The sequence below is a fragment of the Colobus angolensis genome, unplaced genomic scaffold (genome assembly GCF_000951035.1).
Source record: "Colobus angolensis palliatus isolate OR3802 unplaced genomic scaffold, Cang.pa_1.0 Scaffold552, whole genome shotgun sequence".
NCBI lineage: Eukaryota > Metazoa > Chordata > Mammalia > Primates > Cercopithecidae > Colobus > Colobus angolensis.
The window spans coordinates 831,282-852,202 of NW_012119066.1; the positions used below are offsets into that span (position 1 = coordinate 831,282).

Sequence of the window (20,921 nt, forward strand, 5' to 3'; positions counted from 1 at the left end):
TAGCTGGGACGACAGGCGCCCGCCACCACGCTCGGCTAATTTTTTGTATTTTTTAGTAGAGACAGGGTTTCACCGATTTAACCAGGATGGTCTCGATCTCCTGACCTCATGATCCGCCCACCTCGGCCTCCCAAAGTGCTGGGATTACAGGCATGAGCCACTGCGCCCAGCCGAAGTGGGTAATTTATGAAGGCGTTGTTTACAAAGAGAGGAGTGAGGTTTAGAGAAACCATGAGGGGCAGACCCTGGAGTCACAGAGCACTGTGCCCTGGGGGATGCCCTGGAGAAACAGATGCCCTGTCATCTCCTGATGGCAACAGCCACTAGCCAAGCCCAGCAAGAAGCCCACTCTAGTAAGCCTCCCCGGCCAGGGAGGAACGTAGAGTGGAAGGGTCAACAAAGATTCCAGCCCAGCCAGTGTGGCTGAAACTGAATATCCTGAATCCTCTCCTCACTAAGGCAAACCGTTCCAGAGAGAAAACTGCACACATGTGAGCCCTGGGAATCAGGCACACATGGATCGTATCCCAGCCCTGCCCTTGCTGGTTATGTCTGGATCTTCATCTCCTCATCTATATGTCAGGAATGCCACAACTGGCATTGTGCTCAAAACTGAAAGAGGCAATGTCTGAAAAGCACAGATGCCCTGTCATCTCCTGATGGCCCCATGCAGGTGAGTGCTCAGTAAACAGTGCACATTCTTGTCACTGGTCCCACCTTCATCTTACAGAACTGACAATAATCACAGCCACAGAGATTTTTCCAGTTTGGTCTCATCTCAACTGGGTGCTACAGATTTGCCATGAAATATTTTCAGGGATTTGTATAAATAACTGCAGACCTCATGATACAAAGTATTTCTTGGGCAAATTTCAAGAATTTGAAAGCTGTATCACACCTTCCTCTACACATATCTAAAGGCTTTGGGCTCATAAAATATAGAGGATGGGTTGAAACGAAATACAGTGGAAAATAAGAAATGAACACTGCTGAATTCAGTACCAAGTTTAATCTTGATGCTATTATTTAAAGATGACAAGGTCTTTTTTAACCCCACCCTACTTGTGCCATTCTTAAACCCCTACCTCACACCCTTCCAGCAGCCCCAGATCTGTGCACAGTTCCATCTATCTAGGGAAGACTGACACTCTTAGGTGCTTACCTCTCAGTGCCAGGCCAGCTTAGGATTTCAAGAATTTCAATAATTTAGAGAGAGGGCAAGAGAGAGAGAGAAAGAGGAGGCCTGAGAAGAAAATGAAGAGACATGTGGATATCAGAAGGGCATGGAGGATGCCATGAAAGGGGATGGGAGGTGAACAGAAGAGGTGAGAGAAAAGGGCCTCAGGGGCTTAACCTGCAATAACACAGCAAGTGGGTCTACAATAGGTGGGAAGTTTGAACAGGCAAACAAGAGAATGAGATAAAGCACTGCTTTGCCCAATAACGCCCTCCTAACAGCTTTACGCTTTTAGAGAATTCCAAACTCTTAAAATCCTTTGCTAGCATAGAAAAGGATCTGATACTTCTGTCTACTCATCAGAAGGGTGTGAGCTCTGCGTTTGCATACAGGCATACTTAATTTTGTTGTACTTCACCTTTATTGTGGTTCACAGATACTGCGTCTTTTACAAATTGAAGATTTGTGGCAACCCTGCATCTTGTGAAAAATGTAATTTGCATTTTTCAAACTTTTCTGTTACTATTATTATATCTGTCATGGTGATCTGCGATCAATTTATTTATTTATTTATTTATTTATTTATTTATTTATTTAGAGACAGGGTCTCACTCTGTTGCCCAGACTGGAGTGCAGTGGTGTGATCATAGCTCACTGCAGCCTCCAACTGCTAGGTTCATGTGATCCTCCTGCCTCAGCTTCTCAAGTTGCTAGGACTACAAGCACCTGCCACCACACCTGGCTGGTTTATTTTTATTTTTACTCTTTTTGTAGAAACAGGGTCTTGTTATGTTGCCCAGGCTGGTCTGAAACTTCTGCCCTCAAGCAATCCTCCAGCCTCAGCTTCCCAAAGTGCTGGGATTACAAGAGTGAGCCATCGTGCCTGGCCAATAATCTCTGATGTTACCATTGTAATTGTTTCAGGATGCCAAGAACCACACCCATGTAAGACAGCAAACCTAACTGATAAATGTGTGTGTTCTGACTGCTCCACTGACTGGCTGATCCCATCTCTTTCTCTCCTTGAATCGCTCTCCATTTCCTGAGACATAACAATACTGATATTAGGCCAATTAATAACCTTAAAATGCCCTCTAAGTGTCCAAGTGAAAGAAAGAGTCTCACATCTCTCACTTTAAATGCAAAGCTAGAAGTGATTGGGTAATTTAGCATGTCCAAAGCCAAGAAAAGCTGAAGGCTAGGACTCTTGCGCCAAACTACGAAGTTGTGAAAGCAAAAGAAAAGTTCTTAAAGGAAATTAGAAGTGCTACTCCAGAGAATACACAAATGATAAGAAAACACAGCAGCCTTATTGCTGATAAGGAGAAAGTTTTAATGGTATTGATAGATCAAATCAGCCACAATATTCCTTTAAGCCAAAGCCTAATCCAAAGCAAGGCCCTAACTCTCTTCAATTCTAAGAAGGCTGAGGAAGCTGCAGAAGGAAAGGTTGAAGCTAGCAGAGGTTGGTTCATGAGGTTTTAGGAAAGAAATCATCTCCATAACATAAAAGTGCAAGATGAAGCAGCAAGTGCTGGTGCAGAAGCTGCAGTAAGTTCTCCAGAAGACTGAGGTAAGACCACTGATGAAGTGACTACACTACACAACAGATTTCCAATGTAGATGAAACAGCCTTCTTCTGGAAGACCATGCCATCTTAGGCTCCACATCTGATTCTAGTTTATTTGCAATTTCCTCCACATCTGCAGTTACTTCCTCCATTGAAGTCTTAAACCCCTCAAAGTCATTCATGAGGATTGGAATCAACTTTTTCCAAACTCCTGTTAATGTTGACATTTTGACCTTCTCCCATGAATTATAAAGTATATATGGAGAAGCAAATTGACTTGAAAGTTGAAATCACGTTTTGGTTCACAGGCTGTAGAATGGATGTTATGTTATCGGGCATGGAAACATTAATCTTGTACATCTCCATTAGAGCTCTTTGGTCACTGGGTGCACTGTTAATAAGTCGTAACGTTTTCAGAAAAGTCTGTTTTATCTGAGCAGTAGGTCTCAACAGCAGGCTTAAAGTATTCAGGAAATGATGCTGTAAACAGACATGCTGTCATACAGGCTTTGTTCTTCCATTTACAGAGTACAGTAGGGGAGATTTAGCATAATTCTTAAGGGCCCTAGGATTTTCAGAATGGTAAATGAGCAATGCCAGCTCCATTAAACTCTAACAAGAGAGTCAGCCTGTCCTTTGAAGCTCTGAAGCCAGGCCTTGATGTCTCCTCCCTAGCTCCTCTCTAGCTATGAAAACCTAGAAAGTTTAGCCTTCTAGATGCCATTAAGAAAGTTCAGGCCGGGCGCGGTGGCTCAAGCCTGTAATCCCAGCACTTTGGGAGGCCGAGACGGGTGGATCACGAGGTCAGGAGATCGAGACCATCCTGAGCTACACGGTGAAACCCCGTCTCTACTAAAAAATACAAAAAAACTAGCCGGGCGAGATGGCGGGCGCCTGTAGTCCCAGCTACTCGGGAGGCTGAGGCAGGAGAATGGCGTAAACCCGGGAGGCGGAGCTTGCAGTGAGCCGAGATCGCGCCACTGCACTCCAGCCTGGGCGACAGAGCTAGACTCCGTCTCAAAAAAAAAAAAAGAAAGTTCATAATTCATGGGAGAAAGTCAGTTGGTACTCACAAAATAACTTGTTAGGATTTTGAATAGGATTTCCATTGTTTTTATAGATCAAGTTGGGAAGAACAGACATCTTAACAATATTGAGTCTTCCTATCTATGAACATGGAATCTACAGTAATGTCCCCTCTTTCGTTTTTGGTATTAGCAATTTGTGCCTTCTCTCATTTTTTTTTTTTTTTTTTTCCCTTTTAAGTTAGCCTGGCTGGAAGCTTATTAATTTTATTGATATTTTCAAAGAAATAGCTTTTGGTTTTGTTGACTTCCTTTTTTCTACTTCATTGATTTCTGGTCTTTAAATTTTTTTCTTTTGCTTTGGATTTGTTTCTTATGTCTGGTCTCCAAGACCAGACATATTGCTAACATATTGCTTTTCCCACTATTTAAAAACAAATGTTTTCAAATAAAAGGTCTCACATATTTGTTACTAAACCACCCTGCTAGTGCATAACGTATACACAAAGAGAAAAATGATTTTCCCAGTAAAATATATCTGACTTTGCCACAAGCTCAACCACATGCCTATGTACTCGTAACATTTTTAGTTGCACTGCACCTGGAGAATAGATATAGTCCACCACACTGCTGAAAATAAAAATTTTCTATTTTACATCGTTTACTCTAGAAAAATTTCTTTTGTTATTCCAATAAATTTGGAGGTTGGAAGAGAGGAGGTAAACTCAAGGACTCTAGTTACAACTATAATATGGGTAAAAATCTACTATTGCAAATTCCCTCTCACTCCCCTTCAACTAACAGAGCTCTAGTCACAACAATGATAGTGGCTTACTCAGATCTCCCTAACCCCATTTCTTTTTTGATCTATAAAATGGTAACAATTAAAAAACCCATCACAAAGTTATTATGAGGATTAAATAATAATAATATACTAAAAACTTAGCCTGGCCAAAATATATTTTTCTGTTAGAAAGCTAATCTTGTATTTCTGGAATGTATGTTATCCTACTTAATCATGGATTAATGTTTCTGTCATATGCAGTTGGTATTAATTTCTCCATAATTCTTTAAGACTTTTAAATCTTATTCTTTCTCATTTTGCCAACTGCTTGATACTAGGTTCATGCTAACTGCATAAAATGAATTTGATTTTTCTACATTCTGGGACAGTTTAAATAACTTTAAATATTTCATGTTGAAATTTTAAAACAATCCACTTGTAAAACACCTGGACTTGCAGCCATTTAAAAAAATAATTCTTTGATAATTTTATAAAAGACTGTAGGCTAGGTGCACTGGCTCATGCTTGCAATCCCAGCATTCTGGAAGGCTGAGGCAGGCAGACTGCTCAAGTTCAGGAGTTCAAGACCAGCCTGGGCAACATGGCAAAACTCTGTCTCTACAAAAAAATTAAATAAATAAATAAATGACTGCAATGGTTTGCTAGTGCAGATTTCTTAAGCCAATTTTGATCTTTCCCTAGAGAATAGTCCATTTCGTTCAGATTTTCAAATTTATTAGCACATGACCATAAAGAACAAATAATTTTTAAAACCTCCTTTATTTATCCTAAATATTTTTGTTCTTTTCATGTTCCTGTCATTCTATTTTTTGCTATATCTATTTCATTTTTCTTTTTCAGTGTTTTGAGAATATTTATGCGATTTTTATTTTAATAGTTTCCTTGATATTTTCCAAGATTCTTTATCTTACATGTTTCTAACAGTGAAATGGAACACTTCGACTCTTTCTGATGATAATGTAGAATACTGTACTTAACAGCTCCTCTTTCATCTCTACCTCAATCTCAAGGCCCCATCAATTCTTAGTTTTTGTTAACAAAAGCTAAGATAGTCTTACCCAGATACTCACTACTAACATATTGCTTTTCCCATTATTTAAAAATGAATGTTTTCAAATAAAAGGTCTCACATATTTGTTACTAAACCACCCTGCTAGTGCATAACATATATACAAAGAGAAAAACGATTTTCCCAATAAAACATATCTGACGGTCCAGATAGTGGTGACATTTTCAGTCTGATATGGTAAGATGACAGTGACCTTGATACAGCATAAATATGTGTGCCATCTCATTTGCAATTGCTTACAGACCAGCATGGTTCCTCTCCAGTGTCTCCTCTTGGAACTGTACCTGATTTTATCATCAGTTTTCATCTGAATACAATGGGGAATGAGACAATTTTGCTTTTGTTTCTTGGCCTGAAATCACTTGACCCTGAAAGACATATGAAGACAGGGTGAGAAATGGAGTCAACTGTACACATCATGATGATGGAGGAAGGAAGAGCGAGGGGGCTGCTTTTTCCACTATTTATCCTTTTGAGGAATTTAACATCTCACTCCATCTTATAAACAGTTACAACAATTATTTAATGTTTAAGTTGTTTCAGTGTTCAGTGCTTTTGATATAAGGTTGATTTAATAAACTGTTTTCTTTCATCTCTAAGTTGATTATCTTTAAGTCATCGCTTTCTCCAGAATAGTACGTAAGTGGTATATCTCAACGCCTGAATGTCTGAAGATGTCTTTCCATTGTCCTCACTTATGAAAGGCATCTTTGCTAGGGATAAAGTCTTGGATTAAAAATCTTCTCCTCTAGAGCTCCCTATTACCTTCCAGCATTCTATAAGGCTAGCCTGGTTTTTCCTTTCTTGTAAGTAACTGGCTTTTGTTTGTGCTTTTATCCTTATAAATTAACATTTGGCCAGGATGCATCTAATTATGGAACCCTTTTCTCATAGGTTTTTCTGGAACATGATGAGCCCTTTCAATCTGTACATGCAGCTCTTTCTTTGGCCGCCAGAATCTTTATTCAACTGTATTTCTGAATATTGCTTCCGCTCCATTTGTTCTGTTCTCTTCTTCAGAAACACCAAATGCCGCCCTGCAGAAGTGCCAGGCTCTGTCCTAGAATCTGCCATCCACTCTCATGAGTACAATCTCTATGTACTCTGAGTTCTGAGAGAACTTCTTGTTTGTTCTTGTCATGCTAATCCTATTTTATGAAGTATTGATGTTATTTTTTGTTTCTAATGTGCACTTTGGCTTCTGTATTTTTATTTTACTTACTTATTTTTATTTTTTTGAGACAGAATCTCACTTTGTTGCCCAGGCTGGAGTGCAATGGCACAATCTTGGCTCACTGGAACCTCTGCCACCCAGGTTCAAGTGATTCTCCTGCCTCAGCCTCCCGAGTAGCTGGGATCACAGGCACCTACCACTGCCCGGCTAATTTTGTATTTTTAGTAAAGACGGGGTTTCACCATGTTGGCCAGGCTGGTCTTGAACTCCTGACCTTTGGTGATCTGCCCACCTCAGCCTCCCAAAGTTCTGGGATTATAGGCGTGAGCCACCGCGCCTGGGCTTCTGCATTTTTAAGTTTCTGTGGTTCCACCATTCTCACTTTGGCCTGTTCTTTCATTATGGCTTTCTGTTTCTACTTCAAAAATGGCACATTTTCTGGTATTTTTTTGAAGAGGCCCACTCATTTCTTGAAAATTTCTTCTAACTCCTGAAACTGAGATTATACACTGATCATATATGATTTTATGACTTTTTAACACAATGTTCCTCAGTATCTTGTCCTAAGTCCCAAGTTTTACCACCTTTACTTCACCCAGGCCTCTGGCCACTTTACTCATCTTTGGCTATACCAAGAGATATTTCTGGTAACAGGACTATTATTTTTGTTTACCTTTCGATGTTTAAAAAATGTCTTGCCTTGTATTACATGCTCCAGTAATAATTATTTTGAAAACAAAAAAAAAAAAAGTTTTTAAACCTGTGAACAGCACAATAAAAAACAACTTTTTCTATCCCACAAAGAGCACAATAAAAAAAAATCATTTGTTAATCTAGGATACAGTATATAGAAAAGTTATGGTATCAAGACAATAGTTTAAAGATATATACTTTTGCTTTCAAAAGGAAGGATTCTAATATATTAAGAAAATAGAAAGACAGTATTATTTAACCCTGTTCTCACATAAGCACCGATTTCCAAATAATCACATAATTAAGAAAGAAATTTCCTAATGTATTTTTACAAAAAGTAACTTCAGTGTCATACATTCTAGAAATGTCATCTTGTACATTAGCGCTACCTTACTTGAACTGAAACATTCCAAAAGTTCCAATACCTTCTACAGATTTCATTTTTAAAGTTCAAAAAAAGCACTTATTTTTCATGATAAATGATGCTACTGATAACTTTCCTTGGTAGAATTGTAGTTACTTTGGTAATTTCTACATGTTTATAAATAAGCACCACATATACTATATTAAAAAATTAGCCAGTCTAATGGCTTGCACTGGAGACCAGGGAGTTACATTTTGTTAAACCCAAATTGAACAGAGTTGAATTTAGATTAATACAGAGAAATGCATGCTCTGGATTTGTTGTCCTTTGTATTTCTTGAAGCATCAGATGAATTGTAAAAAGTTCAAAGAGCTTCTTATTACTCCTGTTAAAAAAAAATGAATATATTATTTAATTACACATACTTAAGAGAGTTTATCTGCAATGACACGAAAGATAATTTATGTGTAAACATGAGGAAACAGCATCTGTTTTTAAAAACAGTGGAGAAAATAGGCGACTAAAATATTAGGATGCTGAAACAAACAAAATAGGTTTTAGGAGATAAATCTGAAGCAGAAAACCACTGGGGAAAAAAAGGAAACTTTTTCTTCATTTGAGACAAGGTCTTGTTCTGGCACCCAGGTGGAGTGCAGTGGCATGAACACAACTTACTGCAGCCTCAACCTCCCCAGCTCAAGCAATCCTCCCACCTCAGCCTCCCAAGTAGCTAGAACTACAGGTACACACCACCAAACCTGGCTAATTTTGTTTATTTTTTGTAGAAACATGGTGTCACTATGTTGCTAAGGCTGGTCTTGAACTTCTGGGCTCAAGCAATCCTCCTTCCCTGGCCTCCCAAGGTGCTGAGACTATAGATGTGAACCACTGTGCCCAGCCTGGAACCACTTTATAATTCTGAAAACTGCACCCTATTTACTATTAGCGTGAGAATTTTTTTTTCACTGCTGGCAAAGCAAACATTTGATCATGCTATTTTGAGTAAGGAGGCCTTTTTAAAGTGGCAGAATATTGGTCCATCTTTTGACTTGGTTACAGAATACTTGTTCAACCATCCTCTTTCTAATGACCTGTCAGTAATTTCATTTCAATCATTAAGAATTTATGTGTCTTATTTCCTTGTCTAGCTATTTTTACCTCTTGAGAGAATTTGTCAAATAACCTTATGTACTATCCTAATACAAAAGGATTTACATCTTTTGTGGTCTTAAAGATCTTTTTATTTTCACCTGTGGTATTAGAGAATACCAGTATGCAAGAATTTATTCTGATATTATTACTTGGTTGCTAAAAACTGCTCTTACTTTTGGCCGGGCACGGTGGCTCAAGCCTGTAATCCCAGCACTTTGGGAGGCCGAGACAGGCAGATCACGAGGTCAGGAGATTGAGACCATCCTGGCTAACACAGTGAAACCCCGTCTCTACTAAAAATACAAAAAACTAGCCGGGCGAGGTGGCGGGCGCCTGTAGTCCCAGCTGCTCGGGAGGCTGAGGCAGGAGAATGGCGTCAACCCGGGAGGCGGAGCTTGCAGTGAGCTGAGATCCGGCCACTGCACTCCAGCCTGGGCAACAGAGCGAGACTCCGTCTCATAAAAAAAAAAAAACTGCTCTTACTTTTATACGATTTATTTAAAGTTCACTTACCTGAAATGAGCTATAGAAAAACTAGATGTTCTGAGATCAGAACTCTAATTCTAGTCTGTCACTAAATATGTGGTCTTAGGTCAGCCTTAGTATTCATGAATCTTAATTTTCTACATCTGTATAATGGAAATTTTTATTTAATAATGAAAGCTTAAGTAGCATGGGATTCAGAAAGGTCTAAATCAAGCTTGTCCAACCTGCAGCCCATGGGCTGCAAGCGGCCCAGGACGGCTTTGAATGCCGCCCAACACAAATTTGTAAACTTTCTGAAAATACTACGAGGTTTTGTTTTGTTTTTAGCACATCAGCTATCACTAGTGTTAGTGTGTTCACGTGTGGCCCAAGGCAATTCTTCTTCATCCAGTGTTGGGCCCAGGGAAGCCAAAAGATTAAACACCCCTGATCTAAATGATCACAGTAAGGTATTTTTCAATAAAAAATGCTAGCAATAAGAAATTCTTACTTGATTTTGGAAAGTTTCTGTAAAATAATACTGAGTTTTTCTAGTATTTGAAGATCAAGCTTAGGGGCTCGAAGCAGCACAGAGCAAGTACGAAAAAATGAAGAGTTGCTACAGGCTTCCAGGAAAGGCTGCAAGGATTCTGCAAAACAAATCAACAGTGCTTTACCTTTAGGGAGCAGTTAAAAAGGAAATTAAAAACAAATTAAAATCAGAACTATGTGAGGCATTTATAAATATTCATTTAGATTTTCATTCTTTTCATACTTAAATTTTTGAGTGAAAATATCATTTGAAAAATTAAAACATCTACTGGCTCTTATTCAACAATGCAAACAAAAGATAAGATTATTTACCCTAATAGGCAAAATCTAGAAGAAATCCCATGTTTGAAAGAAAGGAGGAAAGCCATTTCTTCAGTAAGTTCATAATAAGTTCAGTTTAAATACTGTAATTAGCAACAAGAAATTCTGCTTAAGTAGTAAGTTAAAAAAAAAAAAATGAAAGAGCCCCCAAATTTGTGAATTTCACTTGAATATTAACGACAATTTACATAGTCACTGGATAAGGAAGAACCTTTGGAGCATAAAAGCAAAAAGGGAAAAATTCATTTAAAAAAAAAGACTAGTCTCACATTTAATTTATATGAGACTCTGGACTTTTACGTTGGAAGCTATTACAAGACTTGCGGGGCTATTTAGATGAAATGAATTATTTTGTTTATGAGAAGGACATGAGATGTGGGGGCCTGCAGGCAGAATGCTATAGTCAGAATACTTGTCCCCCCTAAAACTCATGCTAAATTTAATTGCCATTGTAATAGTATTAAGAGGGGGGACCTTTAAGAAGAGGTGATAAGGCCATGAGGCTCCACCCTCATGTGTGAGTGCAGCCCCCTCTTGCTCTCTCTTGCCCTCTTGTCTTCTGCTAGGTGATGATGCAACAAGAAGCCCTCCAAGATGCCGGCACCTTGATACTGGATTTCCCAGCCTCTAGAATATAAGCCATTAAACTTCTGTTCATTATAACATACCCAGTCTCAGGTATTCTGCTATAGTAGGATAAAACAGACTAAGTGGTATATGCTAGGAATGGAGCACTGGAGACACTGGTTATGTGCCCTTTGCATGCAACTATGTGGTAAAAGTAGGGTAACCAAACACATTACTTTCACAATAATAGTCCAACAAAAGTATGGTCTAAACATAGTTTACCGAGGTATGTGTGTGTGCGTCTTTGTGTATGTGTGTTTGTGTGTGTATGTGTGTGTGTGTGAGAGAGACAGAGAGCCTGACAGAGAGAGCGTGAGTCCACGTGAGAGAGTGTTACACAGAATCTTCCTAAAGACTAAAAAGTTAGGTTACAGATACAGCACACATAATCTACAAATAGAGCTAAAAATAAATCAACTGAAATTTCAAGCAGCCTCATTAAACAACCGTAGACAGGTCCTGAGACATGATTTATATGAACTGTAAACAAGAAAGTTAACTATTGTATAGCTAACAGAATTCAAACTAGTGCGTAAAGAACAACCTAAATCGGCTGGGCACGGTGGCTCATACCTGTTATCCCAGCACTCTGGGAGGCTGAGGAAGGTGGATCACCTGAGGGCAGGAGTTTGAGACCAGCCTGTCCAAAATGGCAAAACCCCATCTCTACTAAAAACACAAAAAATCAGCCGGGGCTGGTGGCGGGCGCCTATAATCCCAGCTACTCGGGAGGCTGAGGCAGGAGAATTGCTTGAACCTGCAAGGCAGAGGTTGCAGTGAGCCGAGATCGTGCCACTACACTCCAGCCCGGGCAACATGAGCAAAATTCCATCTCAAAAAAAAGAACAACGTAAATCATTACCAGAAAGGTAACTGAGGGGTTCTTAACATACGTACAATCTACAGTATCAATGTTTTCAATCAAAAAGCCCAGAAAGCACACAAGAAAATTATAATCATTTTTCTGCATACCGCAAAAGCATGAAAGAGAACACATCTTACTTTACTTTACTGTACTTTTATCTAAATCAAGTCTTTGGCACACATTTAAGGGTTATTACACCAAGCCCCAAATAGAATCCCAAGTCAAATAAAAGTAAACTTCCTTATATGACCTCTGCAATGGAAAAAAAAACCCAACATCCCCCAAACATTTTAATATATCAGAATTATTTTAAAAATGAAGCCTGTATAGGTCTTTTAAAAGTAAAAGAGGTCCGGCCGGGCGCGGTGGCTCACACCTGTAATTCCAGCACTTTGGGAGGCCAAGGTGGGCAGATCACGGGGTCAGGGGATTGAGACCATCCTGGCTAATACTGTGAAACCTCATCTCTTCTAAAAATACAAAAAATTAGCCAGGCGTGGTGGCAGACGCCTGTAGTCCCAGCTACTCTGGAGGCTGAGGAAGGAGAATGGCGTGAACCCAGGAGGCGGAGCTTGCAGTGAGCCAAGATCGGAGCACTGCACTCCAGCCTGGGAGACAGAGCAAGAATCCACCTCAAAAAAAAAAAAAAAGAAAAAAAAAGGAGTAAAAGAGGTTCACTGGTTTTGTTTCCAATTTCTCTTTTAAAGCTGTGAGGCAGATGTAAAATATAGGAGAGAAAAAGTTCTGGGATTCTGTAGATGAGACAGGCTAACTATAAAATAAGAAACATTGTGGTTTTAACATTTTTTCAATACTACAATGTTCAAATGGATTACATCCTTTCAAGTTTAGAATTTTGACCTGAATACACTTGGTGTTATGGACTGAACATTTGTGTCCCCGTCTAAATTCCTATGTTGAAAGCCTAATCCCACTGTGATAATTATGGGGGGAGGGGGCCTACAGCAGGTAATTATAGCGTAAGAGTAGAACCCTCATGAATGAGTTTAGTGCTGGTTCTAATCTGAATGTCCCCCTCAAACTTCCTATGTTAAAAGCTCCCAAGGTGATGGTTTTCGGAGAAGGGGACTTTGGGAGGCAGTTAGGTCATGAAGGCTCCGCCCTCATGAATAAGATTAGTACCATTATGAGAGGTTTGAGGAAGCCTGTCTGCCCCTTCTGTGATGCTATAGCTAGAAGGTACCATCTATGAGAAACAGGCCCTTATCAGACTGAATCTGCTGGTGCCTTGGTTTTAGACTTCCCAGCCTCTAGAAGTGTGAACGGTACATTTGTTTATAAATTATCCAGTCTGAGAATTTTGTCATAGGAGCCTGAACACACTAAGACAGAAGTCGGCACTGTTATAGTCAGGGGTAAACAGGTACAGAGTCATAGGGGATTTTGTACACATCAGACTTAGGATTGGCTGACATTTGAACAAGGTGATTTGGCTGATTATGATCGGTTCCCGCCGTTTCTGGTATTTCGGTTACATTTTCAAACACTGATGACGTTTATCAGGGGCTTCCAGGGTAGGGGTAGGGCGGTTACATTTTGAAACACTGATGACGTTTATCAGGGGCTTGCAGGGTACGGGTAAGGTAGGGGTAGGGCGGTTACATTTTGAAACACTGATGACGTTTATCAGGGGCTTGCAGGATAGGGGTAGGGTAGGGGTAGGGCTTGTTTTCCCGGTCTGCTCACCCGGTCTGTTCTGCTTTCTAGATTCCTGGAATTGTTTGCCTAAGTTAGTTCGGGAGTTGTTTTGCAGCCCTGGTCCCTGCTGTCCTGGTCCCTTTCAGCACCAGTAGCAGGAAGCTGCCATAACAAATCCCTAAAAATGTGGAAGTAACTTTGGAACTGGGTAATGAGTAGAGGCTGGAAGAGTATGGATGTGCATGCTAGAAAAAGCCTACACTGCTGTGGAAGGAGCATTAAGAGTGGTGAGGGCTCAAAAGAAAAGGAGAACTGTTGAGAAAGCTTCAATCTTCTTAGAGATTACCTTAGTGGTCACAATTAAAATGTTGGATGGTAAAGGCCACTCTAATGAGGTCTCAGAAAAAAACGAGAAACATGTTACTGGAAACAGAAGAAAAGGTGATCTTGTAATAAAGTACATGTTACTGGAAACAGAAGAAAAGGTGATCTTGTAATAAAGTGGCAAAGAACCTGGTGGGATTGTGCTTGTGTCCTAGTGCTCTGTGGAAGAAATCTGACAGTGATGAAACAGGATATTTAGTGGAAAAAATATCCAAGCAAAGTCTTGAGGGTGCTTTGTGGCTTGACTTACGGTAAAATGTGAGAAGATAGAAACAAATAAAAAATGAAATCTATAATCACAAGGGAAGCAGAATTTAAAGATTTGGAAAATTCTCAGCCCAGCCATGTTGTAAAGAATGATACAGCATGTTGAGGAAAGAAACCAAAGGTGCGGTGCAAGCATCTGTTGAGGAGATTCGTGTGGATGGAAGGAAGCCAGGTGTATTCATCAAGACAATGGGAGAAGGACCAGTAAGGTATTTCAGAGATGTCCAGAGTTGCCCAACCCATCACAGGCCCAGAATTCTGGGGCCTGTGGCAGAACAATTTCAAGGCTCTTCTCCCTAAATTTTGGTGCAGTGCTCCTTGGTAACCTCAGCTGTTGTTCAAGTAGGCTTAGGTGCAGCTCGGATCACCCTTCTAGAAGGCACAGGTGATAAACCTTGGCATGGTGTTTGCACGGTGCCATCTCCACGGGTGTGCCAGTGCATGAGCTGTGATGGTGTGGCTGCCTCCACCTATATTCAAAGGATGCCAGAAAAACATGAGTGTCCAGGCTGAGAGCTGTCATGGGGCAGGGCCACTGCGGAAAGCCCCCAATAGAGTGATACGAAGTAGAGGTGTGAGGGCAGAGCCAACACAGGGAGCCTCCACTAGGGCAATGCTCAGACATTCCATGGGATGGGGGCTGTCTCTGAAACCCTGGAAGGGTAGGGCCTACCAGTGTGCAACTCCAGCCTAGGAGAGACACAAGACTCCAATCTGTGAGAGCTGCAGCATGGTCTGTGCCATGCAAAAAAACAGGGGCAGAGTCGCCCAGAACTTGAGGCTGGATATGGTCTGGATATTTGTGCCCTCCAAATCTCACATTGAAATGTAATCCCCAGTGTTGGAGGTGGGGCCTGGTGGGAGGTGTTTGGATCACTAGGGTGGATTCCTCAATGAATAGCTCAGCATCATGCCCTTGGTGATGAGAGAGTTCACATGCAATCCGCTTGTTAAAGAGGATGTGGCACCTCCCTCCTCTCTCCTGCTCCTGCTCTTCCATGTAACTTGCTGGCTTCTTGCTGACTTCTACCATGATTTTGAGTTTCCTGAGACCCTCACCAGAAGCAGATGGCAGCACCATGCTTCCTGTACAGCCTGCAGTACCATGAGACAAAATAAAACCTCTTTTCTTTATAAATTACCCAGTCTCAGGTATTCCTTTATAGCAACCTAAGTCCTACCCCAATGTGTCCAGAGACAGGACATGGAATCAAAGATTATTCTTGAGCCTTAAGAGTTAATGCTGTTTACCTTGTTGGTTTTAGACTTGCTTGGGATTTATCTATCATTTCTTTCTTCCTATTTTTCCCTTTTGGAATGGAAATGTCTGTGCTATGGCTGTCCCACCACTGTGTTTTGAATGCACATAACCTGTTTCATTTCACAGGCTCACAGCTTGAGAACAACTGGCCTCATCCACATCCGATTTAAATGATATTAGGTTAAACTCTGGACTTTAGACTTCTTAGTCACGGAATGAACGTATTCTGCATATGAGAAGGACATAAATTTTGGGGGCCAATGGCAGAATGCTATGGTGGGGGGAGGAAGAGGAGGAGGGAGGAAGAGGAAACGATCACACTCTTCTCTGAATTCTCCCAGGCAACAATGAATGCCTGAAGACAACAGAGCAATGTTTATTTACCAAGTTCTGAACAAAAGCAAAAGAGATTAAAAACCACTCAGCCAAGATCCGGTTAAGTATAAAAGCCTCAGGCATTCTCAAACATGAAGTACCTCTTTAAATCGGTAGAGGGAAGTAGGGCAAAGTATGTGTGAGAGAGGGGAATGAAAAGATCATTCAAAATTAAGAACACAGACATGCAGAAGCCACAGTAGAAGGACTAGTCTTGAGCACTGAATATAATTAACTGTAAAACTAGATAAAATAAAGCTAGTTATGTAGCAAATGTGGAAACTATAGTCACAAAACAAAAGGTAAAAATACAAACTATGACTATAAAAATAGCAGTATCACTTAAAAACCGGAAAGTTGAGGTGGGGAAGATGAAAAGTGCAATACTGCTCATGTCCTCATCTTTCAGGCTGGAAGTCAATCAGTTCTGTGTAGAACACAGTATTGAAACAGGGCATACAATTAAAAAATGGATAAAATAGTAAATTTTATGTTATGTATATTTTACCAACATAAACAATATACAAAAAATGGGACTTTTTTATCTTGTTTTTTTTTTTTTTTAACAGAAGGAACTTTTATTTTTTTTGGAGACGAAGTCTTGCTTTGTTGCCCAGGCTGGATGGAGTGCAGTGGCACGATCTCGGCTCACTGAAGCCTCCTCCCTCCAGGTTCAAGGGATTCTCCTGCCTCGCCTCCGAGTAACTGGGATTACAGGCACATACCACCATGCCCAGTTAATTTTTGTATTTTTTTAGTAGAGTTGGGGTTTCATCATGTTGGCCAAGCTGGGCTTGAACTCCTGACCTCAAGAGATCCACCCACCTCAGCCTCCCAAAGTGCTGGGATTACAGGCGTGAGACACCACGCCTGGCCAGGAACTTATATTTTAAAAAATTTATGACTCAAATCCATTTTATTTTTCCTGTTGAATATTATTTCATTAAATAACATGTATAATGCATGCCATTTCTGTAAAAGTATTTCCTTCTATCCATCCATTTCTTCATGTGAACGCAACCATAGGAATGTGTCTAAAATAATGTTCACCTAACATTAATGATGACTATTTCCAAATAATGAGGTTCATTTGAATTTTTTGAGTTCTAAAAGTTTATTTATATTCATTCTTTAAATTGGTGTTAAATACGCATAACACTTATCACTTTAACCATTCTTAAGTGTTCAGTTCTGTAGTATTAAGTAAATCCACATTACTGTGCAACCATCCATCTCCAGAGCTTTTTCCGTCTTCCTCTGAAACTGCACACATTAAACAATAACTTCGATTTTCCCATTTCCCTCTTGTCCAACATGTGACAATCACCAATCTACTTATTTCTCTACTCCAGGCACCTCATGTAAAAGGAATCATACAAAATATATCCTTTTGTGCCTGGCTTGTTTCCTTTAGCATAATGTCTTCCAGGTTCATCCATTTTGTAGCACGTATCAGAATTTCATTTCTTTCTTAGACTGAATAATATTCTACCATATGTACATACCACATTTACCTTTGCTGCTTTCCAGATACTCTTTGTTTTTTCACTTTTGACAGTTTCATGATAATGTGTCTTGATGTCAGATTCTGGGTTTATCAAACGTGGACTCCTTGAGTTTCTCTGATTCGTAGAGCTGTGTCTTTCCTCAAATTTGGTAAGTTTCCAACTATTATTTCCATAAATGATCTCTCCACCCTTTCTCTTTTTTCTCTTTCTGGACTCTAGCAGTGCATCAATTGGTCTGCCTGATGGTGCTGCATAAGTCCTTCAGACTCTGTTCACTTTTCTTTTTTCTTTGATTTTGCTCCTCGGACTTGATCATTTCAAATAACTTGCCTTCAAGATCACTGATTCTTTCTTTTGCCTCTTCAAGTCTGCTGTTGAATCCTTCTAGTAAATTTTTCAATTCAGCTACTGTATTTTCCTGTTCCAGAATTTGGTTCTTTTAAATAATTTCTATTTCTTTGTTGATAGAAATTTTGTTCATGTATCATTTTCCTGATTTCATTATTTCTCATTAGCTCATTGAGCATATTTAAGATAGTTGTTTTAAAGTCTTTTCTGAGCAAATCCAATTAATTTGTGTGTCTTTACAGGATAGTTTCTGCAGATTTATTTTGTTCCTTTGGATGGGCCAGGTTTCATCCTTTCTTTGCATGTTCTATGATTTTTTGCTGAAAATCTGACATTTGAAAAAACCACCCTTCCCAGCCTTTGAAGACTGACATGAAAGACCTTCACTACTTATCAAGCCCCTGAACCCTGGGAACGGTGCAGGGAGTGTGCCTAAGGTCATCTCAGGTCTTTTCTGCGCATGCATCCTGTCTGGACCAGTGTGTACTTTCTGTATTTTTTTTTTCTCTTGTTTCCTCTGGCTGCCTGTAAACGTCTTAATTTCCCAGAATTTCACCCAAGCTTCTTCTCAAGGCCTTAGATGTTGTATGGTATTCCTCTGTGCATAACCTTCCTCCCACACATCCACAGGTCTGTGGTCTCCCTGTAGTTTTCATGTGCTATAGTGCCTATCACTGCCTTTCTTGGCCATCAGCCTGAGATTCAAACCATGCCGCATTCCCTGTATGTGCTTTGAATGAGGCGAGTCTGCAATCAGTCTCTTGGGTAACCCACTGATAGGCAAGAATGCTTCATACTAGTTCTGCTCAAATCCTTCTCTCCTGAGGAAGGGAATGGAGCACTGGGCCATTTACTTCTCTCTGTGCTGCACTGTGCCAGAGACAGAGTAGGGTAAGGGTGAGTAAAATTATCACAGAATTTCCTATCATTTTGCATGTGGCTTTTTCTTGACTGGGCATTTGCAGGGTTGCTACAGATCTCTGACTGGTTTCCATAGTTGCTACAAAGTTATTTTAGTCAGTCTGTAGCTATTTATTTGATGTTTCTGTGGGGAAACAAGCACCTGCAACATCCTAGTCAGCCATTTTGCTAATGTTTGGATTTTGCTCTGCTTGAGCATGTATAATACTATGAAAACAATTTTTCTTTAAGGAAACAAAATTTTTATAAAGTAAAATAAAACCCACTCTAAGTATGAAATAAAGTCTGTGTTAATTCAGCTGGGAATGTAGAGAAAATCCAACTTATAGCTTAATCAAATAGAAAAAAATTTCATTTTTTTCTTTCATAAAAGGTAGGCACTTCATGGAACCAATTCAGGTGCAAGACAACGTCATCAGAAACCCTGATTCTTTGCTTCTGCCTCAAAATCCTTAGCTTTTTTTCTTATTCAAGTTTTCTCATAAAAATATCCTTAGTATTTGTTTTTATGTGTCATGGTCAAAGGTTCCATACAACAAAGCAAAAAAGAAGGACAGTATGGGAACGAGTGCCAATTATATCTGTTCTTCTTCAGAAGAAAAGCAAAAGGTTTCCCAGAAACTCTCAGCAGACTTCTAGTTTCCATCTTACTGGCCTCAAGTGTGTCAAAGATGTAGCTACCCTGCCAGCAATGAAAGGCTGGAGGAGAAAGTTTTTAGGTGTTATAGTCTCTAGAAGAGAGGCAGGTGAGATAGAAAGAGGTGAGAATCATGATGAGGGAGCCAAGCCACAGTCTCTGCTGCAAGGATCTAAGTTATTTCTTGAAACAATTTTTTCAGTGCTTTTGTTGAGTCACAATATTTTACATAAATTTATAGTTAATAAACTTGGTGGAAAGTATTTACATCTTCAATTTGAGAAAGATTACCTGAAGACACAACCACTCTCAGCTACAAGTTACTTTCAGTAATAAGGAAAAAGGGGCACCACGGACTCCCTGCACCAATACTACACTAACATGATATCTGACAAAAATCTATTGTGGGTAACTAAGAAAATAAACGTAATTTTTATTAATTTAAAAGTCAATACTGACATCTCTCAAGAGAATTATTTATCTGCCAACATTTCCTACAGCGGTTGTACATTTTTTAAAAGTACATGCTGTCAACAAGTCAGCACACTCTTTGGTAATGATTATGTCCACATATGTTAGTCATCAGCCTGTCGATAACTGACTAGAACATTTTTCCAGTTTAAATGCTCAGAATCCAAGTTCCTCAGATAACAGCTATTTTAATCTTTTCAGAATTCTAAGGCAAGAGTAATCAGAATAAAATTATTTTTTAAAGAAAATTCACCTCAGTTCTCAGTAACATGCTATTTATTACACGGGACAAAGAATGTATGATGTTTAGTTAGTAAGGCTTTCATTCCAGTTCTGATGACTCAAAAGCTGGAACATAACACAGCAACATTCAATACCAACCAAAAACCTTCAGTTGCCCGTCCCTCCAACTGGATAAGGGTCAATAAAAATTTAAAAAGAAAAAAAAAAAAAAGCAATAGTATGAATAGACTTAGGTAGTCTTTGAAAAACACCCAAATGAATTTTCCTCTTCAGTATTTTCTTCAAGTCCACCCTCTTTCCTTTTTGGAAGGAGGAATGGTGTGAAATGCACTAAAGATGAGCTATTTCTTGAAAGATGAGTAGGAACTTGCCAAAGGCTTGGGGAGTGGTGCTAGTCCAGGGACAAAGGTGTTCTTGGAGCAGGGTAATCCATATTCATAACTAACAACTCCCCAAGTAAACTTCCTAGTCTGCCATTTTCCCAGTTTTGAAGCACGTTGTTCCTTCTACTTCTCATTCCTGAGAGAATTTCAAGACTTTTATTTTTTTCTTAAGTGCTGCCAGTAATTCCCACTCTGGAATCTCTCAGTTCTGGAGTCCTAGCTTCCAGCAGGGAGCTTCTCTCTTGGGTCTACCTCTTATTCTTCTAAAATACTTAGTTATTCCTCTCATCACTGCCCTGGGCCTAGCCCTGTAACATTAAATAAGTCACTTAATTTCTCAGAGCCCTAGGTTTCCTATCTATTTATATAAATTATACATATATATTAAAACATAGCTGAGCTAGTGGAACAGTTCTCAACCCAGTGACTCAGTAGAATCTTTTCATAATAAATATAATTCCCCTTTAATTATCCTAAAAATAACCATAAACAATATAACAATATTATCTATTTACATGTATCTTTTTTTTTTTTTTGAGACGGAGTCTCACTCTGTCGCCCAGGCTGGAGTGCAGTGGCCGAATCTCAGCTCACTGCAAGCTCCG

At 39.6% G+C, this 20,921-nt stretch overlaps 1 protein-coding gene across 4 annotated transcripts in view; it reads right to left on the reverse strand.

Moving 5' to 3' along the window:
- Positions 1 to 7,764: 7,764 nt before the first annotated feature.
- CCDC138 (coiled-coil domain containing 138) overlaps positions 7,765 to 20,921 on the reverse strand; it is a 95,235-nt gene continuing 82,078 nt past the window's right edge. For 2 of the 4 annotated variants that reach the window (XM_011961466.1, XM_011961464.1), the window contains exons 14-15: positions 10,006 to 10,144; positions 7,765 to 8,262 (exon numbers count right to left, since the gene is read on the reverse strand). In XM_011961466.1, the coding sequence (XP_011816856.1) occupies positions 8,097 to 8,262; positions 10,006 to 10,144 (305 nt within the window). In that variant the 3' untranslated portion in view covers positions 7,765 to 8,096. The remainder of the gene's footprint in view (positions 8,263 to 10,005; positions 10,145 to 20,921) is intronic. The other 2 variants (XM_011961463.1, XM_011961465.1) reach the window with 2 other exon arrangements.